This window comes from Cyprinus carpio, chromosome A16, assembly GCF_018340385.1.
Source record: "Cyprinus carpio isolate SPL01 chromosome A16, ASM1834038v1, whole genome shotgun sequence".
Classification (NCBI taxonomy): domain Eukaryota; kingdom Metazoa; phylum Chordata; class Actinopteri; order Cypriniformes; family Cyprinidae; genus Cyprinus; species Cyprinus carpio.
Window position 1 is genome coordinate 13,104,448 of NC_056587.1, and position 27,653 is coordinate 13,132,100.

Below are 27,653 nucleotides of genomic sequence, written 5' to 3' on the forward strand. Positions count from 1 at the left end.
GATGTAATTATTTGATCTTTCTTGTAGATTACACTATAAAGCTTTCGCCTAGAAAAATAGTCCATTACATTGTTGGAAATATTTAGCCTAGTCACATGATGAACACTATAATATATTATTATTATTATTAATCTGCAAACCAATTTGCTTGGTTTATAGGCATAAAACTTAATTGACCTGAGTGTAACAGATTTTCTTCGTTTGAGTTGTCTGTTCCAGCTTTTTTTCTTGTTCTTCCGAACGATCTTTTCGTTTTCTTCCTTTAACAAATATATAGACGCTTGAGAGAGTCCTCTTTAGACTTATGATTAATTACTGCGGAGTGATACGAGAGACTAGGAAGTAGCACCGGCTCGGTTCCTAGACGAACGGTTACTAAAAACTGCAGTTGATCAATAAGTCATTGAGAGACATTATTTTAAAATTAAAACATGTAATCATGCTATGGAATTATCTGTGCCTAGTACTGATGAAAACAGAGTCTAACGTGCTCTCTCACCACAAGGTGGCGTAAACAAGCCATTTGCACAGCACTTTATGGTGAGTTCTTACAGAGAAAATAGAGATAAATGGTTAACATTGATGCATTTCTTAACATTTCACTTTGTGTCATTGATCAGCATAAATTAGATCAGTGTTATTTTAGTATCATACTAAAATAGATACCAAATAGCATCTAAAAGCGATACTGTTGTAGTTTTAATTAATATTTTAATATTCATTTTTTTGTTCATTTTCCATTTTAAGTTTACCTGGTGTCCTTACCTTACTAATTTAGTTTTTTTAGTTTTGGTTTTTAAAAACCCAATATTTCCATACACATATCTATAGTATCTATCTATATCTATAAAATAACTTCTATATATAGTTCTATATAGATTTTTTAAATTCATTTTTATTTCAGTTTTAGTTTTAGCACATCAAATCAAAATGAAAGAAAACGCTAGATGTTTCCTTTGCAACTAGCTGAAATAAAATACGATTAAATTTCTTTTTTTCTGTGTTTGAGTTAATGCTTAAGTCAAGTAAGGAAAAACCTTTTTATGGTTTCAGTTTTAGTTAATTATAATATCCCTGGTACAGATTATTTTTCATTTCTGTATACACATCACCAAATGTATATTAAGAAACAACTGGTGGCCTTGAGTGTTCTTTTGTAAGGACAATTTTTGGCATCGGTTATGTTACACCTGTTTTACAGGAAGATTCCTCCAAGTCAGGGGAGGAACTTTAGGAAAGTGTGGGAGGTGTGTTACGTTCGTATGTGTATTATAATCCGTATGTGTAATATAAAGAAAGATGTGTGAGAGCACACCTGTCAGTCGCCCGGGTGAACTCAGGGAAACAGCCTAAAGCAGTGATGGCTTGTTTGAATTTGATCTTCTTACTCGTGTTGTCTGTGCTGGTAGGGGTCACAGAAGCTTCTCTAGCACAATTCAGCCACCAAGGAGCCATGGCCCATGGAGACATCATCATTGGAGGTCTTTTCCCCATCCACGAAGCACTGGAGGCAGTGAACAACACTGACTTAAACAGCTTCTTTACTTCTCGGCATCCAAACTGCAGCAGGTGAGCGTTCATTGTGAAGAATCTAGTGTTTTTTTTTTGTTTTTTTTTTGATAATTTTGTGAATTTATTTATGTTGGATATTAAATATTCGTTAATTGTTTGTTTGCGGGCACTACAGTAAAATTTAGATTTGACTAAAATTTAGATTTGACTTTGATTTAGACTTAAAATTGGGGCAGAAGGCTTTCAGTGACATGTTGCTGGTGTTTTAATATTTAATTTAATCATTACCATTTATTACTTAATAGTTATTACAGTTATTATATATATTAATGGTTATTTATAGTTATAGTTACTGGATTAAATGCTAAATTATTTAGCAATACCTTTAAGTAATTATTCAGTATTATTCATAAATCTTATTGTGTCTCTCTAGATTCTACACAAAAGGTCTAAATCAGGCTCTAGCTATGATTCATGCTGTGGAAATGGCAAACAGATCACCCGTGTTGAGCAGTTTGAATATTACTCTTGGATATCGTATCTATGACACATGTTCTGATGTCACGACTGCACTTTGGGCCGTCCAAGATCTCACACGGCCGTTCTCAGACTGTGACTCAGCAACAAACTCTTCTCAACCTGTCCAGCCGATAATGGCGGTCATTGGGCCCTCTTCTTCTGAGATCTCCATCGCAGTTGCCAGGGAACTCAACCTTCAGTTTATTCCACAGGTAAGTTCTCCATGAAGTAATTCTTAAAAATAAAGCTTCCAAAAGCGTGGTTTTGCAGCAATGCCATAGAAGAATCATTTTTGGTTCCTCAAAGAACCTTTCAGTAAACAGCTCTTAAAAGAACCATTTATTTTCCGTTGTGTGAAGAACATTTTAATAATCTAAAAAACCTTTGTTCCACTGTAAAGAATGTTTTGTCCAATGGAAAGGTTTCATGAATGTTAAAGATTTTTCATGTAACTGTAGATGGCAATAAAAAAAAAAAAATTTTAAGAGTGTAATAAATTTCACCTTTAATTGCTGTCTGTTTATCTGTTGTGCAGATAAGTTATGCATCTACAGCTACAATTCTGAGTGACAAAAGTCGTTTCCCTGCTTTCATGAGGACTGTCCCCAATGATGAGTACCAAACCCATGCCATGGTACAACTTCTGAAGGACAATAAATGGACCTGGGTTGGCATTATCATTACAGATGGAGACTATGGGCGTTCTGCCATGGAAAGTTTTGTTAAGCACACTGAAAACAAGGGAATTTGTGTGGCCTTTAAGGAGATCCTACCAGACTCACTAGCAGATCAACAAAAATTAAACATCAAAATCAACAAGACTGTGGACATCATTGAAAAAAATACCAAGGTTAATGTGGTGGTCTCATTTGCTAAAGCATCTCAAATGATGTTGCTATTTCAGGGCCTGCGTAGGAGGAATGTTTCAAATAAGGTATGGGTGGCCAGTGATAACTGGTCAACAGCTAGAAATATTCTGAAAGACGTAAACATCTCAGATATAGGAAATATATTGGGCTTCACCTTCAAGAGTGGAAATGTTACAACTTTTCATCAATACCTAACGGATCTACAGTTTAAAAGTGAAGCAGAGCTGAACAATCCATACCTGGAGGAATTTTTTAAACAGCCTGATATAGGAAATCCTGCAAAAGCAGTACAGAACCTGATCAAAAACACATATTTGGACATGGTCTTCAATGTTCAGATGGCAGTCAGTGCTATTGCTAATGCTGTGGCTGAACTATGTGTAAAAAGACAATGCAAGACCCCTACAACTATCCAGCCCTGGGAGGTATTTAAGCACACTATATGAGACACTTGCTGTAAAATTCAATCCCTTTTTTTCTTTTTGCCTTGTCACAATCAAAATCCTAAAAGTCATTGCATGTTTTGTTGCAGCTCTTTATACAGTTGAGGAACGTCACTTTTGAGAAAGAAGGAGAAATGTACAATTTTGACGCGAACGGCGACATCAATTCGGGCTATGATATCTGCCTATGGGAGGAACATGAATCTGAGGAACATGACATAATCGCAGAATACTATCCATCTAACAGCAGTTTCACTTTCACTAGGAAAAATCTAAGTGATATTGAGGTAATGTATTCTCTTTAATAGTCATTTTTATCAAGAAAGATTTTCTACTAATAAAAACTTATATTTCAGAAAATATGCTCATCGCTGTTAAAAGATGTGTATAATGATTGGTTCCCTACATTATTACAGAAAAATGAACAGTAACGTGTAACAAAATTTTCATTTTAACAGGCATGATTAAGTGTGAAAAAAAATCTGAAGGAAATATATATTTGCTAAATGAATCCAAATAACATGATTCATATTCTTTTGGATTCTGGACCCAATATTTAAAAAATGTACAAATGCAGTGAAAATACAGGTATTGGTATCGGCAAGTACCAAAAATAAAAGTGTCTATATCGGAATCTTTCTGGAAAAAGTAGTATCGGTGCATCCCTAATTATTATTATTATTGTTTTTATTATTTTTGACAGATGTGTCTATTTCCCAGTGCCTCTCACTCGCAGCATATCAGAGAGACCAAAGGAACATGATGTTAAAAATATATACATGGGATGGGATGAAAAAATTTATTTCCGTGCTTTTGCATTCTCCCACAAATGTTTTAGGTTCCCCCAAGAAACTTTGTATTTGCTAGCAAAACTTTTGAATGCAAAACTACAAATAAACGCAAAAACATTGAATATATATATTTTCCTCCCATCTGATATTTTGGTCCATCACCATGTACCTTTAGGGAGTCTGTAGTTCTGCAATAGCTTAATTAGGACTGGATTATATTGTAGAATGCGTTGTAGAATTCCACATTGGTTCATTTAAAACATTTCATGCACAAACCCCGCATTTTTAAGATGGAAAGCCTTGAGACTCTTCATTTCCTCAGTGCTGTGTATTGCATGTTCTATTAAGCCTTCCCTAAAACAATTTCTCACTTATTTCTTATCAGAATGTAGTATCTAAGTGTTCAAACAGCTGTCAGCCAGGGGAGTATAAAAAAACAGCAGAGGGTCAGCACACTTGTTGTTATGAGTGTCTTGTCTGCGCGGAAAACCAATACTCCAACCAAACAGGTAAGTTCCTGTGTGCCACTTTACACTAAAAATGAAAATCTCTGATCTTCATTTCCAATTTTATCCCAGCAGTCAATAAATACAATGATTTTAAACTGTCTTTCAGATGCAGATGCATGTTCCAAGTGCGACACTGAGAATATGTGGTCAAGCACTAATAGCTCAGAATGTCATCCCAAGCTTTATGAGTACTTTGAGTGGAATTGTGGGTTCGCTATCGTTCTATTGACACTGACTGCCTTTGGGATCCTCCTCCTCTTCTCAGTGTCTGCACTGTTCTTCTGGCAAAGGGACTCTCTGGTGGTAAAGGCTGCAGGCGGGCCGCTTTGTCATCTGATTCTTTTCTCCCTGCTGGGCAGTTTTGTCAATGTCATTTTCTTTGTTGGTGAACCAAGCAATGAGACATGTAGGGTGAGGCAGGTCATCTTTGGCCTGAGCTTCACGCTGTGTGTCTCATGCATCTTGGTGAAGTCTTTGAAGATCCTTCTGGCATTTCAGATGAACCTAGAGCTGACGGAGCTTCTGCGCAAACTCTACAAGCCGTACGTGATCGTCTGCATCTGCATGGGGCTTCAAGGCACCATTTGCGCTATCTGGCTGACCTTGTACATGCCTTTTAAAGACAAAGTGGTGCAGAAAATATCCATTCTCCTAGAATGCAACGAGGGCTCAAATGTGATGTTTGGGTTAATGCTGGGATACATAGCTTTGTTGGCGCTGATATGTTTCACATTTGCTTTTAAAGGCAGAAAACTTCCGCAGAGGTATAACGAGGCCAAGTTCATCACATTTGGTATGCTCATCTACCTCATGGCCTGGGTCATCTTCATCCCAGTGCACATAACAATCAGTGGCAAATATGTACCGGCTGTGGAGGTGGTTGTTATTCTCATTTCAAACTATGGGATCCTAAGCTGCCACTTTTTGCCAAAGTGTTATATAATTATTTTCAAAAAGGAGCATAATACCAAAGCTGCATTCCTGAAAAGTGTTCATGAATATGCCAGAAAGAGTGCTGAGAACATCAGGGGCTTAACTGGAACTGATCCAGTCTACGTCATATCCAATCCGTCACTTGTGACTGAGGAGAAACAAGCTTCTGTGCCAAAAATAGATAACGTGGCTTAAAATAGTACTAATAATAATTTGATGCAAGAATATGACATCCTGAGTCAAAGCAACCATTTAGATGACATTTTGTCTTTATTTGACATGAAATGTGTGTATGTGTGTGTGTGGGGGGGGGTACTGATACTAGAGAAACATAGTGAGAGTGCCACAGGCTTGTGGATTGACAAAAGCCATAAAACTCTCATCTCAGACAGGGAAATGGATCATGTTTCTTATGTCATGCTGAAATCACTATGCACTCAATCACTAAAACACTTCGTAATTGGATATTGTGCAAATAACTTGGCACTAAGGATTAGGATTTCAGCGAAGGATTTCAGTTACATTGAACAAGGTGTTGTTGTTATGCAGCATTAAGTGTTAAATTAAGTTGTAGCTCACTTTGAATTTACGTGTTTGTATGTCTTTCTCTGTGAAGGTTTGTGTAAATGCTAAATGTTTAGGTTTACCTATTATCTGTCACCCTTCGAATAATATTACAGGCTTCAATATCAAATGTCACCCAATGTGAGAAAGGTCTTTACTTGAAATTTGAGAGATGGGCGCAAATATGCAATGGCGAAAAAATTGAACTTTTGCAGCGGTTCTAAAAATGTGACAGATGATGAATCAATTCTTTATTGTTACCATTGAGAAATGTCATTCTCACAACCACAAAAGCAGACAGTGGAGTCATTATTGCCTGTGGCATGCAGTCTTCAGTTGTTGTTTTGTGGTATTCCCCTCTATGAACTAGCATGTCCAGTTTTGTCACCTGGATGGAAATATTTCTCAACACAAAAATAGTATTTACTCAAATGTTTAGATAAAGTTACACTGAAATTCATGCTCAGGATGCTAATGTTGTTGGAAGATAATGCTGCTTATAATCTCTTGTCAAATATTTGTTGAGATGATTGAGATTATCTAAACGCACAATATCCAAAAATATGTAAAATGGTCCCCAGGTATATTTGTAGTTATATGTACATAAGCAAATGAAGTCTAAATTGAAACTTCATAAAACATCTTATTATTTATCATATTTTATTTTATAAAATACTAAGGATTAAGATCATTTTAAGTATTTGCTCTGAAGTTATATTACCATATATATATATTTCTACTTAACATTTAAAAAATTAGGCCCTCAACACACCACACCCATATGTTCTTGCGGAACATTTAATTTGACAAGTTTTTCTACCCTTGCTGCTCTCACTCTGGTGAACATGGCTGTGAGGATTTGTTTCCATTCATACACTAATGCTGGGTCTGGTGGGCAGCTGGCATTTCAATTCATCACCAAGTGGGGTTCAGGTCTGGGCTTTAGCAGGCCAATCAAGATTTTGCACACCAGACTATTAAACAATTTATATATAGATCGTACTTTCTTCAGAAGAAAAAAGTCCCTTCTCAGTCTTTCAACAGTGTCATTAGGCCTACTTCATATCATAAATGTCATGGCGTAGCATCGCGATTCATCTTCACTGGAAATTGCAAAACCTGTAAATTAGGTGTCCACATACCTTTTGCTGTTGTGTTCCAAAGCCCACATATATGAAAGCGTACTAGGTGCCTTTATCAGTGCACAACAATTGAGGAAGATCTGTTCGTTCCGTTAAACTTGAAGCAAAACAGATGTATGACTCATGTTTCTTGACGTCTTGCAAGTCACACTTGCGTGCAAATTCCCTCATTGGGTAAACCATGACAGAGTGATTCAAATGTCATGAATCAAACAGCCCTGGTCTGACGTTTGTCTTTTTTTACCGGAAAATATTTTACAATATTATTTTGGGGCTTTATGTTACAGGGGAATTGAACGCTTATATAAAACAAATATGGTGTTCCAGTTGTGTAGAGCTGCGTCCCAAATGATGCACTATTCACTATGCACTCCACTATGTAGTATATTTATTATATGAGTGCAAGCTGAGAGCATGAACTGTCCAACATATTCCACACTTCGTTTTTTCAGTTAAGTGCACTTTTCTTTTTGGAATTTTCAGTGTGAACGCACTACTCGCACTTCAAAACATTATGCAAATTGGGATGCACCTTGACATTAAGATACTGTCAGGGTATTAAGTCAATTTTAAAACAATTTTATTTTAATTATTGCTATATTAATATTACTATCTATTACTGAACCAAGCTGAGTAATTGCCAGAAGTGTCCCGGACTCTACAGCCAGATCCAGGCGAATTATGGTGAACAGGAATCGGCCCAGTACTTTACAGCTGTAAAAACATGCGCCAAAGCGAGCTGCGGGCCACACTCGTCCAGATATCTAATATATATAGATTTCTGCATGTAGGTGTAACCCCTCTCTCCCTATGAGTGTGTGACGTCACGTGAAAACTATCAATTGCTATGGTTATCACTATGTCAAAGGATAAGGTAGGAGTAGACTGTAAATGTATCACAGTCTGATATTGTTACATTATCTTATATCTTAATATAATATATAACATGCCTATATGATTAGGCCTTGCAGAAAAATAAACAGAAACACAATCACAGTGGATATGGCTAATGGATAACGTATTTAATGACAGTAGAAGATAATAGTATTTTACATAACAATTACACTGTATCAAAATTACTTATATTTACATGTTTAGATTAAACTAGTAAGCAATAAACAGTATTAAAGTTATAAATATTTAAATTACCTGTTACATTACAGTCTGTACAAATAAAAACAAATTAATCCATCTCAAGTGTTTTGTGTAAGGCCTGATCTCTGTAATCAACTGCAAAGTGGACCATGAAGAGGACAAACTCATCAATGGGCTGCAGAGACTGACACTGTCAACATAAATTATGATATTTATAATGCATGTAACCCATATATCAAGAGAGAAAGATAAATATAAACAACATTTATTTTCTTTATCTGTCACAGACAATACAATATCAATATTTCCCATTGCATTGCTTGTTATTCCAACTTCACTCATTGTTGTAGCTGTCCTTGCTCTGGTCATACACAAACCATGTTGTGGGATGCAGGTTCAATAAGTCTCCAAAAGGCCATTGGTTGTAAATCACAAATCTAAATTGGATGTGAGACCAAGTGGCAACCTCCGCTCTCTCTCTCTGAAGCCAACAAGGAAGTGACTAAAACTGCAATTCATCGACTGGCTGCTAGAGGCTTGCTCCAAAAGGGAGTCAATCCCATAGAGTCCCCATGTTAAAATGCCCGACTTTACTGCAATAAAAAAACATGTTTACAGCCCAGTATGTAGTAAAAAGATTTTGGTCTATATAGCTAATTTTACCCTTTATGACAGCTGTGGGGGGGTGAATTTTTTTATAACTCATCTGATTAAATTATATTACGCCTTAAAGTTAATTTAAGGGCATAATAATTAAGGGCATGGCCACTTAAGTGACAGGTGGATTGCCCCTGCTGACACTGCCATCGAGTTAGGTGGGTGTGGCTTCAGCAACTAACTCCTGCCTTTTTGCCCATTTTCGATGATCTGGGAATGTTGTGTTGCCAATATGGCGATGGCCGCCTCCACCTACTTTGAGCTTCAAAACCGCTCTTCAGAAAACTATGGGTGGCGTCACGGACACTACGTCCATGTTTTTATACAGTCTATGTGTGAGACATGTTTTCAGAAAATACACACCACAAAATGTAATAACAATACAAGCTAGTTTGTCCACACTAAACCTGAATGTTACTTTTAAAATGTATGGTTGTAATGTATTGACATGTAAGTACTTATTTTTATTTTTAGGTGAATCATCTATTAACTCGTTAACACGTATTGCCCAGACCCACAAAAGAGGTACATTCGCTCTACATTGCGAAGCATTCACAGTGGGAACTCCTCCCCTTCTCTGAAAACCTAGAATAATGCCAGAACAATAAACTGGCCAATTGTCGCTAATTATGCAAATCACATGCAAATACTGACAAACCTGTATATATATGGAGCATCGCCTGTGGCCTTAGGGAATCGAGGCCCACTGCCACCAGCTAGCTGGTCCTTTTCGCTGACAAGAGCCTTCATAGAGTGAAGAGAGCCTTCATGGTATTCCTTCACAGTAACCTATGGCTGACTCTAGCTGACCTGGAGGACTCTGACAGTAAGGTGCTCCTCAGTGCTCTGATCACTCCCTCCGGCCTATTTGGTGATGCCGTGTAGTTGGTTATCAAGCACTTCTCTGAGGCACAAAAGCACAAAGGTGATGAGTCACCTGATGCCCTGGTGCATTTTCCATCTGCCGTTGAGATCACGCTCCACTTCTGTGCCGCGCTTCACTCAGAGAACGGCTAAGCACCCAGCCGCATCCTCTGCGGCTCCTCTACATGAGCCGAATTTTTGCTGCAAGCTATGAACAGGACCCAGGAAAATGCATCACAGGCAGAGGAGGAGCCCCTGGTGTGACAGCAGAATGCCCTCTTGCTGCCAAGCCTTCGTCCTGATGGACCTGCCAAGAGGAGGAGAAAGCTCGCTGGAGGACCGGCACCAAAGCACTGCATCCTGCATTATGTTCCCCTTGTCCTCCATGATCCGTTTTACCGTCAGTGCATTTAGCCTCGCTGGGGCAAGGAGCCAGTCTACACACATCGGTGCCATCGATAGAACGGAGAGATTTGGCCACTATGTCAGTTCCTAGACACATGGAGAGCTATTCCTGCCATTTCACGCTGGGTGCTGAGCATAACAGAACATGGGTATTCCCTCAGATTCAGATGAAGACCTCCCTGTTTCAACGGCATGGTTCCATCACTGACACTACCCATTTAGAGACAAGAGGTTTACAGGCTGCTCGCAAAGGGAGCAATAGAGTGAGTCCCTCCGAGTGAGCTGGAGAGTAGGTTTTACAGTCGCTATTTTGTGGTAACCAGGAGAGAGATGGGGGACTCCATCCAATTCTGAACCTGTGACCCATCAATGGAGCACTTCACATACGTGTGTTCAGGATGGTGACTCTGAAGCAGATCCTGGGACAAATCTGTACTGGGGACTGGTTTGCATCCATAGATCTGAAAGATGCATACTTTCATATTTAGATCACATGCTTTCTGAGGTTTGCTTTCGAGCGCATGGCATACCTGTACTCAGTGCTCCAATTCGGGCTGGCTTTAGCCCTGCACTTCAGACTGGGTCTGTTTCCTTGAGGGAATTTCAGAGTCTTCTGGGACATACGGCGTCGGCTTCATCTGTTTGCCACCTGGGTCTTCTGCACATGTGGCTGCTACAGTTGTGGCTGAAAACTCGAGTTCCATGGACAGCATGGACCATGTTTCGTACTTCAGGGGTCTTAGAAGGGCTAAGCACTCTGCCTCCCTGTGTGCTTGACAAGCACACTGAGTCTTGTGCACCTTCTAATAGGCGCTTATATGCTCTTAAATGGGGAGTGTTTGTGAACTGGTGCCATAATAATGATATTAACCTAGCGAGCTGTCCAGTGTCAGATGCTTTACACTTCCAACAGCACAGGTTGGATAATGGGAGCCTACCATCCATGCTAAAGGTTTATTTGGGTGCTATTGCCAAGTTTCGTTCCCCAGTTCAGGGGCAATCGACTGGGTCAGATTTCTCAGAGGGGCAAGGAGATTACATCCACCATGCCCAATTTCAGTGCCACTGTGGTACTTGATGCTGGTACTGAAAGCTCTCTCTCTACCCCCGGTCAGGGCTTTGCAAATACACATCAACCCACTCTGCCATTCTTTTGTCAGTCTCACCAGTTCTTTGTGTGCTACAGTGGCTGTTCTAAGGGGCAAGCTGTATCTAAGCATAGGCTTTCACTCTGGATAGTGGTTGCTTTTGCTTTGGCTTATGCGAGCCAGGGACAGGAATGCCCTTTCAAAGTCAGAGCTCATTCGATGAGAGCTATTGCCTCTTTGTTGGGCCTGGGCTATAGGCACGTCTATTCAGGATATACAGGTGCATCTTAATGAATTAGAATGTCGTGGAAAAGTTCATTTATTTCAGTAATTCAACTCAAACTATGAAACTTGTGTATTAAGTAAATTCAATGCACACAGACTGAAGCAGGTTAAGTCATTGGTTCTTTTTAATTGTGATGATTTTGGCTCACATTTAACACAAACCCACCAATTCACTCAACAAATTAGAATATGGTGACATGCCAATCAGCTAATCAACTCAAAACACCTGCAAAGGTTTCCTGAGCCTTCAAAATTGTCTCTCAGTTTGGTCCACTAGGCTACACAATCATGGGTAAGGCTGCTGATCTGACAGTTGTCCAGAAGACAATCATTGACAGGTAAGCCACAAACATTCAATGCCAAAGAAGCTGGCTGTTCACAGAGTGCTGTATCCAAGCATGTTAACAGAAAGTTGGGTGGAAGGAAAAAGTGTGGAAGAAAAAGATGCACAACCAACCGAGAGAACTGCGGCCTTATGAGGATTGTCAAGCAAAATCGATTCAAGAGAATTGGGCTACAGTTGTCGTATTCCTCTTGTTTAGCGACCCCTGAACCACAGACAACGTCAGAGGCGTCTTACCTGGGCTAAGGAGAAGAAGAACTGGACTGTTGCCCAGTGGTCCAAAGTCCTTTTTTCAGATGAGAGCAAGTTTTGTATTTTATTTGGAAACCAAGGTCCTGGAGTCTGGAGGAAGGGTGGAGAAGCTCATAGCCCAAGTTGCTTGAAGTCCAGTGTTAAGTTTCCACAGCCTGTGATGATTTGGGGTGCAATGTCATCTGCTGGTGTTGGTCCATTGTGTTTTTTGAAAACCAAAGTCACTGCACCTGTTAACCAAGAAATTTTGGAGCACTTCATGCTTCCTTCTGCTGACCAGCTTTTTGAAGATGCTGATTTCATTTTCCACCAGGATTTGGCACCTGCCCACACTGCCAAAAGCACCAAAAGTTGGTTAAATGACCAAAGTGTTGGTGTGCTTGACTGGCCAGCAAACTCCCCAGACCTGAACCCCATAGAGAATCTATGGGGTATTGTCAAGAGGAAAGTGAGAAACAAGAGACCAAAAAAAAAACCAATTGAGCTGAAGGCCACTGTCAAAGAAACCTGGGCTTCCATACCACCTCAGAAGTGCCACAAACTGATCACCTCCTTGAAACGCCGAATTGAGGCAATGATTAAAGCAAAAGGAGCCCCTACCAAGTATTGAGTACATGTACAGTAAATGAACATACTTTCCAGAAGGCTAACAATTCACTAAAAAAAATTTTTATTGGTCTTATGAAGTATTCTACTTTGTTGAGATGAATTGGTGGGTTTTTGATAAATGTGAGCCAAAATCATCACAATTAAAAGAACCAAAGACTTAAACTACTTCAGTCTGTGTGCACTGAATTTATTTAATACACAAGTTTCACAATTTCAGTTGAATTACTGAAATAAATGAACTTTTCCATGACATTCCAATTTATTGAGACGCACCTGTATGTTTTGCAGCTGGCTGGTCTTCACAGAACACTTTTGCCAGGTTTTAAAAGTTGGATGTGCCATCTGTGACGTCTCAAGTGCTTTCAGTGAGTGGCTAACCTCATTCATTCTGCTAGATTGATTACTATACTGCATCTGGCACAGTTTGTTACCGTGTATAGCTGTTGAAACTGTCCATACCTATGTACATTTCATATGTGTTTATTGGCTACCTCACTCATTATTCTAGTTTATTACTATGCAAAATGCCTCCAGCACAGTTTGTTACTGTGTATATAGTTGTTGGCACTGTACATATGTGTGTGCATTCTTATGTGCTTACTGATATTATGTCTGTCCTGCATTCAGTGCAGCTTGCTCACTTATTGTTTGAATATGCTAATTTGGTGACCCTGAGCTAGCAGTTCACTGGTCTAGCTCCACCTATTAGCCATGAGCACTCCTTGCGGCACTGCTATTGGTGGGAATTGTATTCTGTGCTTGGTGTACATTGTCCGTCTCTTCTGGCTGATCTTCACCACTCTCACGGCAGGACTGAATACAGTTCCTGCAGCAGAGCTGACAAAAGGGAACGTCTCTGGTTACTGTTGTAACCTCGGTTCCCTGAGTGGTGGAAAACAAGATATTGCACCATGCACGCTGCTCATCAGCTGGATAGCATTCTGTCATGATTCTGACGTAATTATCACTCCATTGCATTATATACTGCCAGTATATACAAGCCTGTCAGTATTTGCATGCGAATTGCATACTTTGCGACAATTGGCCGCTTGATTTTAATGCCTTTATCCTATAAGAATTCAGGAACTGCAGAGAAAGAGACACACGAACGCTGTGTCCAAAATCGCATACTGAGGTTACGGCAGTAACCGGAGATATTTTCTCTGTGTTGACTGGCTATTTCAATAATTTTGACACTGACAAGCACCAATAAAACGCTGTTGCAGACAAACCTTAATTAAATCACAGTAAACTTATTTAAATGTGAAACAGAGCATTTTATTGTCTGTTTATTTGTCTACATCATTTCACACAATAACATTTGTCCTCGAGGAAAGCAATGATCTCCTCTATACTGCAGGTTTGTACCAATGATAACTTAAAACACAGATGTTTTTTTTTCTGATGCGAGAAAACCCCCCAAACTTAGAAAACATTGTACAAACATGAGAAATTTTACAAAACTATACACAATCGAATGTGCTTGATAAAATTTCATTTTACAATCTTAATGATTTTTTTCCTTTGTGAATATACTGACTTTCCATTATTATGACTCTTATTTGGATCAATCAAGCTTGTTTCAAAGGAAAATGGGTGCAAGTCATTTACGGGCAGAACATAATGAGGAAGTAAACAATTACACCAAAAACAGAAAACTGAGAGGAACTTTCTGCTAGACAAGTTTCATTACTAAGGCAATCTTCTGGAAGTAAATTAATTTGAAGAATGTAAAAAAAAGAAGGATATATTATTACAAGAATTAATAAGTTCTTTAGTTGAGGAAATCTGAGCGCTTTTGGGGACCATATGAGGAAAAGCTCTTTGAATGAAGAAAGTTATGAAAGACGCTTTCCTTACATTAGTATTTCACTGCACACCAAGACCATTTCACAGAAAAACATCCTCCTCCTTCCCTCAATGTATATATAATATACACATTTTAATAAATCTCAACACTTTCAAACATGTGAACATTAAATAAATCAAATTAAAGCCAGACAGAGCAAAAATAAACACCTTCCAGGTGAGATGAGAAACAATCCAATGATATGCATACATACAAACAACTATCTTAGTGATCACATGACCACACTTAAATAATTGCATGCAATGCTTTTAACGCTTTGATAGCATTTGCAAAGCGGGTGCTCAGAGAAAGCAGGCCATGCGCTGGTCTCTGAACAGCAGGACCCCACAGACCGGTTCCTTCTAAAAAGCACAATAAATACCTCTCTAAATCTCTCAGGTCAGCAGTTTGTTGCTATTTAACAAAATGCCAAATTAAATAGTTTAACTAGGCATGATATGCCCTCAGGATGCATTGTGAACAAACATGGCATGACATGAAGAGTGGGTGCACTGGCACACAAAGTCAGGGAATTCATCCAATGCAAATATATCAATGCAAATACATTAATTACTTTGTCTGGCCGTGTTATTTCTGTCACGCCCAAAATACATATTTGTTTGCATAGAAGCATTTACTTCATAAGAGAAGAGAACTGTCAGAATTAAAGGCTAGGTGTTTGTCACACACGTTGTTTTCTGATTGAAGAGGTAGTTTCACATTTCTCAAGGGATATGGAGTAAAGTTTACTTTACAGGAGACCAGTGCCAATGTCTAATAATCATAATAATAACAACATCAACAACAACAATAATAACAAAAGCAAGATGCTTTTTCTAAGTCTCAACAGGACTTAAACTACAGACTCTGAGCTTTGCTCTCCTCGGCCCATCTCACAGATTTTCTCTCTTGATAATGGAGCTTGGAATATGGGCAAGATGGAAATGGAAGATTTAGTGGATAGTGTTTGGGGCGGGGGGCGCAAGCGTCATCTCTGCTGTGAGTAGCGGGTACGGGCCTCTGTGTCTTGAAGCGAGGCTGGAGCTGAAGTCCTGCACTGTAGAGAAGGAGGGAGAGGAGACTCCAGGCAGGATGGAGGAAGCAAGGCCTGAAGCTTGGCCAGTAGCACAGGGATACGGGTTAGAGCTGGTAGCCTTCCATCGGTCCTTCAGGCTGCTGGAAAATGTACTGGCCCTGATTCTGATCCACCTGCGGAACGATGCTTGCATCCTCCTCCTCGACCCCAAAGTAGTGCTCGATCAGGTCAAAGGCCTTCTGGTATATCTCCTGGTTCTCGTGGCTCTGCAGGAACTCAATCTTGTCCAAGCCTGTGTGGGAACATCATTAAAACAATCATATAAACATATGAACAAACAGCATGATAAACACAGTCTGCATGAAAGGAAAGCATATGACAATTCAGATAACAATAATAAAATAAAAAAAAACAGCATCAGCGAAATCAACAATTTTTATAACAATAATGATGTTATATTTAATTAATACTAATCAGAAGATTATTATAAGACTAATCAGAAATTGTGGAAACCAATTGAAAAATAATATAACGTCCATTTGTTCGAGACTGCTGTATTAGGATTGAGATGGAATTGCTGACAAATGAGAAACTTCGAACAAATTAAATATGTCAGAGCTGACCATAACTAGAAATGTTTAGAATGACTACAAAAATTCCAATGAGAATTGATTTTCCAGAGTGGGAAATCAAAAATTACATTAACATGAGGTGATACAAGGTATGAGGTGAGGCATGCCTACCATAAGCCTCTTCTATGAGAGCGCAGTAAGGATTGATGCCTGATCCATTCTGTTTAGACTCCTGTTCTCCCAGTCTGAGGATGTTCTCCAGGCCGTTTAGAGCCACCTGCACAATCTTGGAGTCCATCACCGTCAGCAGGTCGCACATGGGCTTAATGGTGTTGAGAGAAACTAAGTACCTGTGTGTAAAGCGCATTTACATCAACTTCTGTCTCACTAAACATTCACCTAAATAGTACCCCAGAACAAAGTTTTCTCTCCTAGAATGCATATATGGGTTAAATGGGGAAAAAAAAGTTAACAATTGAAGACTTCCTGGAGTGTCGGATACAAATACCACTTCAAAAGTAAATTGGCATTTACCTTAAAAAAAAAACAAAAAAAAAAACTGTGTAAATCATACTAAGCTCTTCAAGTCTGTCTTAAAACAGATTATGGGTAAATGATAACCTAAGTCAGTAGCATTAAATAAGGAAAATAAGATTCTTAGAAAAACTGCAGTAATGTAATGAGTACTAAAAAAAAAAAAAAAAAAAAATTAGGTAAAAACCAATGCCAAAAAACCCAAAGTGCACCTTATCTGCTCTGGCGTGCCTCCTGAGGTGGCATTGGTTATTGCCCACGCGGCCTCCTTCCTCGTACGGAACTCAGCTTTCTGCAGTATCTCGATTAGCACTGGGAATATGTTCGCATCAATTACCGCCTACAACAGAAAAAGCATCAAGCCATGGCTGTTTAGACACAACATATATGGTACAATAATCTTACAGTGTCTCAGTCAGTCTGAAGTACCTGGATTTGCACTCTGTTCCCAGCGGTGATATTGGAGACGGTCCAGCAGGCCTCTTTTTTGACGGATTCTTTCGGACTGCTAAGTAAATGGAGCAGGCAGGGCAGAGCGGAGCAGTTCAGAATCACCTGACGTACAACAGAGCAGCACAACAGATCAGAAAAATGCACTCTTGTGAAAATGCAGACAATTCAGCATGTGATAAACGAAAGCTACACTACCTGGGTCTGAATGTCGTCTCCTGTTACAATGTTCCCCACTGCTCTCAGTGCAGGGGACACCACCTTGTAATCACTGTGCCTGTGAATTGACAACACATGGATGTTATTTTAAGTCAGTGATAAAAGAGATCACATGGTTTATTGCTTGCGTTAGCATGTCTGGTTCTCACATGAGCAATTCCACCAGCCTGCGGCACACGCCTGAGTCAATAACTGTCTGGATTTTGTCATTGGGTCCATCAGACAAGTATGAAAGTGCCCAGCAGGCATCTGCAAGAACATCAGGATCACTGCTGAAAAGCAATCTGGAGAGCACGCTCAGACATGGTGACACCTGTGAAGAAACAACAGTTGTTTGATCAAGTATTTATATCATGTTTACAAGGGGGAAAACACTGGTTTACACAAAGCGAGTGTGTTTGAGTGCATCACTGAAATTTGATAACTATGCAGCTGGAATGTGGTTTATACAGAACTGGTTTGCAAACTCACCTTTGCAAAGTCTGGAGGCGGATTTTTTCCTCTGCACAGGTTGGATAGCGCCCACACAGCGTTCCGGGTGGTAGTAAGCCGGTTTGATTTTGCAAGCAACCTGCAAAGACGAGGGAAGGAATAAATTAATGCGCTATGTAATCATACCACTAGATGGAGGTAATGATAAAGTCTTTTAGAACAGACACACTATAGCAGAAAAATGCTATAGCATAGTCTAATACAAGCACACCGGCTCAAGTCACAAAGCACACACCAGCAAGTTTGACAGTGGGAAACAAAAACTGTTTGTGACACCAGAATGACGTAATGAATTGAGATTTATTCAGTGTTAGCTGTTCTTATAAGGATAAGGCTCCTAATCATAAGACTTCTACCAATTAGATTTAAATTCCTTGAACACAAAGGGATTTCATGAATTTAGAACCCCTTTATAATCCATGTAATAAGAAAAGAACAGTAAGTGTTTTTTTTTTTTGGATTGGAACTTAAAGCAACCTAGGCATTATGGTGTGGCTGGGTAGCATGTCATTCATAATGAAGCTAGAGATTATGGTTTAAATATGGATATTTTTCTTACATTTTTCTTTATGCTTCACTTCTCTTCAGGCAGCGTTTATTCACCCCCCGGAGCCTTGTGGGACACTTTTTATGATGGATGGATGGATGCACTTTATTGAACTTCTTTTGGACTATAGAAAAATAACCCATTCACTGCCATTATAAGCTTGGAAGAGCTGAAACATTTTTTTTGGGTGAACTATCCCTTTAAGCAGCACAACCGTTTTCAATTTTGATAATAATAAGAAATGTGTCTTTAGCACTAAATCAACATATCAGAATTATTTCTGAAGCTCAGCAAAGAAATAGGGACCTGGACCATAGAGATACTAGATAGATTTCACCAGGTATTATAAACTTCCTTAAAAGCAGCAAAATAAAAACACATGCAGTCACGGTGTTGGAATCAGTAGAGGACACTTACTGCTGAAGAGAGGGCAAGATGCTACAGTTCAGGACATAGTCTCTGCACTCTGCATTATCCCCGGCAATATTTCCTAACGCCCACACTGCCTGCAAAAACAGTTATACACAACTGATCATTTTCATGGTGCTTTTAAGTCCTGATAAACCATCTATTGGCTGAATGGCATGAACCAGGTCACAGTCTGCAAAAATCACCTGCTCTTGTACATCTTCATACTCTGAGTTGAGCAGCTCTATGAAGATGGGCACGGCCCCCATCTCAATGACCGCCTTGGTGTGTATGAAGGTTCCTGAGGCAATGTTGGTCAGGGCCCACGCAGCTTCAAACTGGTCAAAACAAGCAAAAAAAGCATCTTAAAACTTGGCAGTAATGGCAATTTAGCTTTCGCAACGCTTGTTCTATGAAATGTTCTTACCTGCAGAGTCCAGTTATCACTCCTTTTTAGGAATTCAACAAACCGGTTGACGACACCATGTGTGTGGATGACCTCATCAATCGGTGGATTGGGCTCTGAGGCAAATTAATAACATCTTAATCTTATCTTTAAACAACTGTCATCCTTGAGTCTATGAGACATAGGAATAAAGGCACCAACCTTTAGAGAGCAACTTTCTGAACTTCTGAGTGGCTATGAGCTGCTGGTCTGGATCCTCAGAGAAGATCATCTGAATCATGTCTTGGGTTATAACTCCTTCCTGCAGATTGACACAATGATTATCCTAGATGTGGTTTTCAAAGGATCATAAAAATTGTATCAGGTTTCTACAAAAATATTCAACAGCACAACTGTTTTAAGCATCCATAATAAGAAATGTTTCTAGGACCCATTCAGCATATTAGAATGATTTCTGAAGGATCATGTGACAGTGAAGATGGGATATATTTATATATATAAAAATATATTTTTTAAAAATATTAAAATTATATATTTTAAAATATATAAAAATACAAAACTTATTTTAAACAGTAATATTTCACAATATTGCTGTTTTACATTTACATTTATGCATTTATCCAAAGGGACTTACAGTGCATTTAGGCTATTCATTTTTTTTTACCAGTATGTGTTTTACTGTATTTTTGATCAAACAAATGCTTCCTTTGAGAGCATAATTTGTTAATTTATTCATATAATGCTAAAATTCATATTAAACAAATTCTATTACATGCTTCCGCACAACAAAACATGTACCACTGTGCTAGTTGTACATGTTAAAATGCTATATAGGCAATTCAATATGCTTAAAATGATACAGGACTAATAACCAAGCCCCATGGTAAAAGTACTTATGCCTGTCATCTGTGAATTTTACTGTCCACTCATCTGTATATCATCTGTTTGACAACAATGACAGATGGTCTGCTGACTAGATTACTTACACCTGATACAGGTACAGTGGAGCTGATATCAGGGTCCTGAATAGGGCATTCAAGCATGGACTCATCACCAGGTGGCAGACACACATTCCTCCTCTTGAACAGCTGAGGAGAGGTGAGAACATTTTACTTTTGTACACAAACCTTATATGAACAAATCCGGTCATATAACCCTCCATAATATACACTTTTATTCTATAATTTACGATTAATCATTCATGAACAAAACTGTAATTTAATTTGCTTGTATATTAAGGAAGAAAAAGGATGACAAACCTGCTCCTCCCTCTTCTGTTTACGGAGCTGTATCCCATCCTCCTCTCTCCGTCTCCGCATTTCTTGGGGGTTCAGGGCTTTATTCTTGTAGCTCTTCATTCGATAGTTTTCATTGCCTGGGCTTGCCATTGCGTCTTTAGATCAGAGAAAGGAATGTGGTCAGATGTGCACTGTGATACTCAATTTCTGTTGTCTATTCAGCACATCAACTATAAGCCTATAGCAATACAGACAAGAATCACAACTGGTCAAGTCAGTATGCAACATTCTTCATAATTTGAGCCAAACAGCAAGTGGAGACAAAGGAATGGTTTATCTTAAAGCAATTACGCTTGTTAATACTAGCATTTCCTGTGTAACACCACTAAGAGCTAACTGACACTTTGCATGCTGAACTTCCTTCATTATATGGTTAACGTTTTTGTTGTTCAGCTCATTTTTCAGATCAAAAACAGTTCAGAATTAAACATTTTAACTCAGCAGCTTTTGTCTGTTATTACCTGTATCTTGCTCATCATGAAGAGTCTTTTATAGCAAGTTAATGAATCACCAATACAGAAGCAGAAACATTTAAGCAGAGATGCCCAAGCCAGCAGGCCAAAATAGGCCCATGCTAACCTTTACTTTGGCCCACCATACTATTTTACAAGACATGGGGGAACAAATATGACAGATTTTCCAAAACCAATGAATAGTCATTTTTCTTTCTTTATTCAGTAGACTACAAAATGAGACGTTTGAGTCAAAAAAGGGGTGTGTGAGTCACCTTTTAGGTTCAATGTATGGAAAAATATGCATTGAAAGTGAATGATGACTGATGCTGTCAGTCCCAACATTCCACAGAAGAAAGAAAAACAGACAGAGAACAACATGAGGGCGAATAAATGATGACAAAAGTGTAATTTTTAGAAGAAACTTGCTTTTAAAAAAAGAGTCAAAAAAAGAGTCAAAATATACGTCGACGTCATCTCTAACTTCTAAATACTCCGTTTAAACAAATGCAGCACTTATTTATACACACTGGTGTTTTAATCTGTGTTTAATCAGCTGGTCTTTTTTTGTGGAATGATGGGAGGACTGGACTATTTTCCAAAGACAATTTATCACATACTACATAAATAATCACAGCTCTAAATATACAAGCCTAAGCATCTTAATTTTAATTTCTACACAAATTATTATTCATCATTATCATTCATAATTTGTGTGCAATAGCTGGACAGCTGGAACCAAGACCATATGGATCCCAAAATCAAATCAGTTATATAAATCCACTGACAGACTGTACGTTAGAGGTTTATAATCTCTCAAATCATTCAGTCTTTTCACTTTCATCCTAAACTGTGCTCAGCTTCTCTGTGCTAACATGCTAACCGTGTTATGCTAGCTTGGACTAAACGTCAAAATGGTAATTACTCTGTCAAAGCGCCATGCTGCCTCATTCACTCCCTGGAAAGAAAATACTTTTACATCTTAGTTGGTGTATGAATCTCACCCATTAGTCGTAGATCGGAGAGGGAAATTCTGGCCGTGTGTTTTTAAATTTCTCTCAAGACCCTCCCGTGTTCCTCCAGCTGAGGGCAATATGGCGTCCACTGGTTAGGAACGTCACCTCCGCTGCTGTTTCCGGTTTTCTGGAGCGGCCTCATTCAACAATAATAAATGGAAAGTGAAATGGGTTACTGCTCAAGTCAACATATCTACCTCAACAGGTACGTTACGTTGCATATAAACGTCGATTTCGAGATAGAATCATATTGAATTTTTGTTGTTGCGCATGAAGTCAGTGGAAGAAGACTTTCAGATGTTGTATATTTATTGACAGTCGCGTCTTGATAAAATCCAGATTTCAAGTTAACAGGCCAAATAGCCGCGTCTCAGAGTTTTATGATCAGTTGATTATGACCTTTTAAATGCATTCAAAACAAAAACGCGTCCCTTACCACTGTGTACCAAGCTCTACCACTGTTAACAGTGTTTATCAGGTAACATCATAATTACTACAGATAGTTTTAGTTAAGGCCTGTCACGATTATGAACTTTTGGCTGTCGATTAATTGTCACATAAATAAATGCGATTAATGAAATGTATGATTTCCTTCATGGCTTTATAAACAAACATTACACATGAGTAGAATTACATGAATTTTAAATAATATTATTTATGAAAAGTTATTATTTATAATATTTATATTGATATATACACAAAGGTTTAGCCATATTTAATTTTTTTGTCCACTTCAGTCTTATTTCATTCACACTTATGTGTGTGTGTGTATATATATATATATATATATATATATATATATATATATATTATATATATATATATATACACACACACACACACAGTCATAGTTCTTATTATATTAAATATTATTATACAATAGTAATATATGTAGAAATGTATGATTTCCTTTATGACTTTTTAAAAAACATTGCAAATGGGTACTTTGCAAGTAATATGAAATATTAACAAATGTTTGCCATATTTCTCTTTTTGGATCACTAATGTGTGTTTTTTTTCTCCCAAAATATTTTATATAATATATATTTTATATAATTTTAGATAATATAGTAATATCATATCAAGTATGGTTAATATTATATGAAATACATCATAAATATATGTCATAAATCCTTCATTTTTATTGTAATTTTAAGGCAGTATGATTTAACCCACAAGCATTCATGTCACATTAAGGAATGTTAAAATCATTGTGAGAGGTCTGTTGGTACTATTGATACTAAAATCAGATTCAATTAATATCAGAGATCCTTTTTCAGGGGTTATTCTGTCATTTGGATTACTATCATGGTTAATTTGTCCATTTGTTTCATCCAGCCTTGTGACAATGCCTGTGTGTGACATCTGCTGTGAAGAGCTCCCATCTGAGGCAGAGATGAGAACCCATCTCCTCCTGAGTCACATGGAGAATGTGATGGCCTGCCCGTTCTGCTCTTTGTCCGGTGTTTCGTACGACGAGCTGAGCTTCCACATCAGCATCGCACACATAGACAAAGACTGCCAGGACACGAAAACAACAGTGGCTGACAGTGGACAGGAAAACTTAAATGACTGGACAGCTCAAAGACCCAGTTCTACAAAGACATCCAATGTAAATGTGAAAAATATGGACAAGGTATCTCAAGCCTCACCTCAGTCGCCACCTCAGGTAAACGGGATGACCTCCCCGATTACAGGGACCTGTCTTTCTCAGGGAACCTCGACTAGTCCGAAGAGTTCACCACCTGCAGTAGCCAGAGCGAGTGGTGCAATAAAACTCGTCAGAACTACACCAACATCCAGCAACAATGCAACCAGGGAGAGGAAAGATGGGCGCCGAAAATCAAAGCAGAAGCGCTTGTCCTCACCTCTTAAAGGTGCTCTTAACTTTACAACATAAAACTGATTTAAATGAAGCCATTAGACTAATAGTTACTCTTTGTGTATTTCAGAAGGATGCTTTTCATGTCCTATGTGCAGTTTGGTCTGCAAAGATTGCTTTATTCTGCAGGAGCATGTTGAGCTTCATCTACAGGACCAAGATGGAGCTGAAGGTGTCTTACCTCAAAACATAAATATCACTTTTGCAAGTATATATGTATGTTTTACAAGTGTTCATTTTACACCTTTTTTTATCACTAGCTGTCTTTGATTTATGTCTGATATGGTTTGTCCTCTTGGGGCAGGTCCTGAGGCTGGCACTTCAACAGAAGCATCTTCTACAAGCAATGGGAGATCAGGTCAGTTAGCAAGGTGGTCGATTTGGCAGTTCTGAGTAAGTGAATGGGCCAAACTAAACTATACATGTATTTTTGGGATCTCCAGCTGTGATGCACTATGAGTGTCCGATGTGTTCTCTGAGCTGTCCCAGCAGCTCCTCCCTTCAAGAGCATGTTGAGCTACACCTGGAATACGGCTCAGCATCTGCAACAGGTATGTGTATATTATTAAGTATGCAACTGCATACAAGCTTTTTTCTAGAATTGTTTGTTAGTTACATTTAAATGTAGAAATCAAGCTGTTCTGTGAATCAATATAAAATCTGTTGTAGTAGCTATCGGCGCAACAAAACTTGTGTTCTTAAAATATTTGGTTTGGGTGTTTTGAGGACATTCATCTGAAGACCTGACTCTGGCCAGGAAGCTTCAGGAGGAAGAGGAGCAAAAGTGGAGGGAGGCTGAGACTAGACGGGAGGCAGAGGACTTTAAGAAGCTTCAGGTTAGCTAAAGAAAATATCACTGTGAGATTTCCATAAAATGTTCACCTAAAAGGTGAAAATTGTCATTATTTATTCCCCCTTGTCTCAAACCACTACAAAAGTTTTTTTGTTGTTTCATTACTCTTCACTGCTCTATTCAGAAGCAGTTTGGGCTTGATAACAGTGGTGGTTATCGCAAGCAAATGGAGAGGACTATGGAGAGGGCTGTGTCTCGAGGTCAGATGGTTCCTGCAGAGTTCCACAGGAAAAAAGTGGAGATGCTAGAATCTCTGGCCTCTGGGATGGATGATGGCAGAAGCAAAACATCAGGTCTGATTGAGAGTGCATCATAGAGCTACACCAATTATCTTTACATATTTGTTCCAACTGCTGAATTATTAGACTGAAAATCTGTTCAGTTATTTTCTTAATCTTATTATCAATGTTGAAAACAGTTGTGCTTCTTAATATTTTGTATACATTTTTATAATTGAATTATTTGATAGATAAAAATAAAAATTAATTTATACTTTTTATAAATGTTTTTTACAGTCACTTTTGATCAATTTAATGTGTCCTTGCTGAATATAGGCATTCATTTCTTTGAAAAACAAATCTCACTGACCCAAACGTTTGTTACAACTGTAGTGTGTGTATATATTTTTAATTAATATATACTTAATTATACATTATATTTTAATGGGTTTAATACTATTAATTAATAATGTATAAAAGTAATTAAAAATAATGTATTATTATCATTATTATTAGGATTTTAATTATATAGCTGTTACTTTTTAAATGATGCAACAACAAAAAAAACTGTAGTAAATGAAAATAGATAAAACCCGCTCAAGGCTTAAACGTAACCTTTCTGTTTCAGGACTTGTGGAAGCTCTCTGTAGGTACTATCAGAAGGACGCTTCTGACTGTGCGCATGTGTGGCTCTGTGCTGAGACTGATCACTACTCTTCATCAGAGGGGGAAAGGTTGGGGATGTGGCTACAGAAACTTCCAGATGCTTCTTTCATCTTTGCACAGGATGGAGCAGTATAACCTTTTACCTGGTATAATATCAGTTACATTGTGTTATTCTCTTGGCTCCATGTTGATTTTCCTTGTAACAGTACCCATCATATAATTTCCCCTCACAGTTTCAGTTCCCAGCATTCCGAGAGTGCAGGCCTTAATCGAAGAGGCGTGGGGTCAAGGTGCAGATCCTCAGGGTGCTTCTCACTTCAACCATCGACTGCAGGGGACAAGGGCTTGGATAGGAGCTACAGAAATCTATGCAGTTTTCACCTCTCTTAGTGTGAAGTATGCATTGAAACCCCAAGTTTATATTTTCATATACACTACTGTTCAAAAAAAAAAATATTTTGAAAGAAATTATTTTATTAATATAAATTATATAATTATTTTGTTCTGAACTTTCTACTTACGAGAGAATCCTAAAGAAAATAAAAAATTATCATGGTTTTCTCAAAAATATTAAGCAGCACAACATTAATAATAATAAGAAATGTTTCTTGAGGAACAAATCGGCATATTAGAATGATTTCTGAAGGATCTTGTTGTGACACTGAAGACTGAAGTAATAGCAGCTGAAAATTCAGCTTTGCTATCACAGGAATAAGTTACATTTTAAAATATACAAAAACAGAAAAGTTATTTTAAATTGAAAACCCCCCCCCAAAAAAACAGTATTACTGTTTTTACTGTATTTTTGATCAAATAAATGTAGTCTTGGTGAGAGACTTCAAAAACATCTTACCAACTTCAAACATTAAAACAATGTAAATAGTAAATAATAATCTTAACTTTCCTTAAAAAATGTAGAGCCCGAATTGTGGATTTTCACAAGCCCACTGGCCCAGGAGATACGCATCCCAGACTGTTTGAGTGGGTGAAACAGTATTTCTCACATTCTGCCAGTAGGGTTGCAAGACTGCCACCCAAAGTAGTGCAGACGACATTACCACCTATATACCTCCAGCATCAAGGTATTTAAAAATTTCTCTTGTAAACTACAGCATTTAATAAGAATCAAGTGAATTATTATCATCTCTCATGCAACTCCAGATTATTAGCCTCAGAGAAATAGAAATTCCTTTATAAGATGACGTACGTGTTGTCCTGTCTTTATGATCAGGCCACAGTCGCTCAATCGTAGGAGTGGAACAGAAAGTAAATGGCAACCTGTGCTTGCTCCTCTTCGATCCGGGGTGTGCACCCAGGGAAATGAGGAGAGTGCTGTCGCAGGATACAGCAGCTACCATGGTACGACGTATGCGCAAATTCTCCGGTGGTCTAAAACACAGACAGTATCAAGCGGTCGCTGTAGAAGGGCTGCTGACACCTGAAGAGAAACGGGTAATTTAGAGCTACAGCTTCAGGAATTCATTGCTCAGTTCAAGTAATGAACTGCATTTAGATATTTTATATGCACCGTCTATGTTAAACTCTTGAGCTACAGCTTGACATCTTTTTGGCATGTTTGTTTTTCAGAGCCGTATTCTTAATTCAAGGACACTATGTGCTGAGAAAATCCCTTGATGGAATTGTCCACATCTGCTGACTGCAGTTTTATCTACTAGTTCCTGCTACTTTTATTAGACTGTGAAACGCTGTATTTTTGTAAATGTCAATAAACAATAATACATATAGCATTGTATCTTACTTGCTGCACAATAACTCACTTGTTATTACTTTCTTAAAATGTGTGTGAGTCTTCAGTTCTTTAAATTTTGATTCATTGAATGATCAGCTTGTTTAGTCTTTAAACTACAGTTGCAT

The 27,653-nt window shown here is 38.3% G+C and overlaps 3 protein-coding genes across 3 annotated transcripts; 2 read left to right on the top strand and 1 right to left on the bottom strand.

Annotated features, from left to right (window-relative positions):
* The first annotated feature begins 93 nt into the window (after window positions 1–93).
* LOC109106081 (G-protein coupled receptor family C group 6 member A-like) lies at window positions 94–6,275 on the top strand. The gene is made up of 6 exons (XM_019119397.2): window positions 94–1,569; window positions 1,946–2,243; window positions 2,567–3,325; window positions 3,433–3,630; window positions 4,520–4,643; window positions 4,750–6,275. The coding sequence occupies exons 1-6, from the start codon at window positions 1,361–1,363 to the stop codon at window positions 5,769–5,771; spliced, it is 2,610 nt and encodes an 869-aa protein (XP_018974942.2). The 5' UTR covers window positions 94–1,360; the 3' UTR covers window positions 5,772–6,275.
* A 7,861-nt stretch (window positions 6,276–14,136) lies between these two features.
* LOC109106086 (importin subunit alpha-6-like) lies at window positions 14,137–22,279 on the bottom strand. Its single transcript, XM_042772791.1, has 14 exons — window positions 22,148–22,279; window positions 20,653–20,786; window positions 20,380–20,481; window positions 19,595–19,694; window positions 19,415–19,509; window positions 19,194–19,325; window positions 18,997–19,085; window positions 18,012–18,111; window positions 17,690–17,853; window positions 17,520–17,598; window positions 17,301–17,426; window positions 17,084–17,211; window positions 16,509–16,687; window positions 14,137–16,057 (listed from the first exon to the last, which is right to left on the bottom strand). Exons 1-14 carry the CDS (start codon window positions 22,149–22,151, stop codon window positions 15,870–15,872), a joined length of 1,620 nt encoding a protein of 539 aa, XP_042628725.1. The 5' UTR covers window positions 22,152–22,279; the 3' UTR covers window positions 14,137–15,869.
* On the top strand, window positions 22,229–27,521 carry LOC109106096 (zinc finger-containing ubiquitin peptidase 1-like). The gene is given in 13 exon segments (XM_042772790.1): window positions 22,229–22,364; window positions 23,498–24,036; window positions 24,112–24,213; window positions 24,340–24,399; window positions 24,485–24,592; window positions 24,768–24,877; window positions 25,019–25,187; window positions 25,741–25,840; window positions 25,842–25,924; window positions 26,012–26,174; window positions 26,697–26,860; window positions 27,010–27,230; window positions 27,366–27,521. Coding segments are annotated over 13 exon segments (1,917 nt in total). The 5' UTR covers window positions 22,229–22,314; the 3' UTR covers window positions 27,414–27,521.
* The last annotated feature ends 132 nt before the right edge of the window (window positions 27,522–27,653 follow it).

What these genes read in the sequence shown, in the direction of transcription:
- LOC109106081 (XM_019119397.2), top strand. Translation starts at nt 1,361, where the DNA reads ATGGCTTGTTTGAATTTGATCTTCTTACTCGTGTTGTCTGTGCTGGTA. An exon ending in AAAATCTAAGTGATATTGAG is followed by an intron (nt 3,631 to 4,519) that starts GTAATGTATTCT and finishes ATTTCTTATCAG; the next exon opens with AATGTAGTATCTAAGTGTTC. An exon ending in CCAATACTCCAACCAAACAG is followed by an intron (nt 4,644 to 4,749) that starts GTAAGTTCCTGT and finishes ACTGTCTTTCAG; the next exon opens with ATGCAGATGCATGTTCCAAG.
- LOC109106086 (XM_042772791.1), bottom strand. An exon ending in CAGAAAGTTGCTCTCTAAAG is followed by an intron (nt 19,510 to 19,594) that starts GTTGGTGCCTTT and finishes AATTTGCCTCAG; the next exon opens with AGCCCAATCCACCGATTGAT. An exon ending in GAGACGACATTCAGACCCAG is followed by an intron (nt 17,427 to 17,519) that starts GTAGTGTAGCTT and finishes GTTGTACGTCAG; the next exon opens with GTGATTCTGAACTGCTCCGC.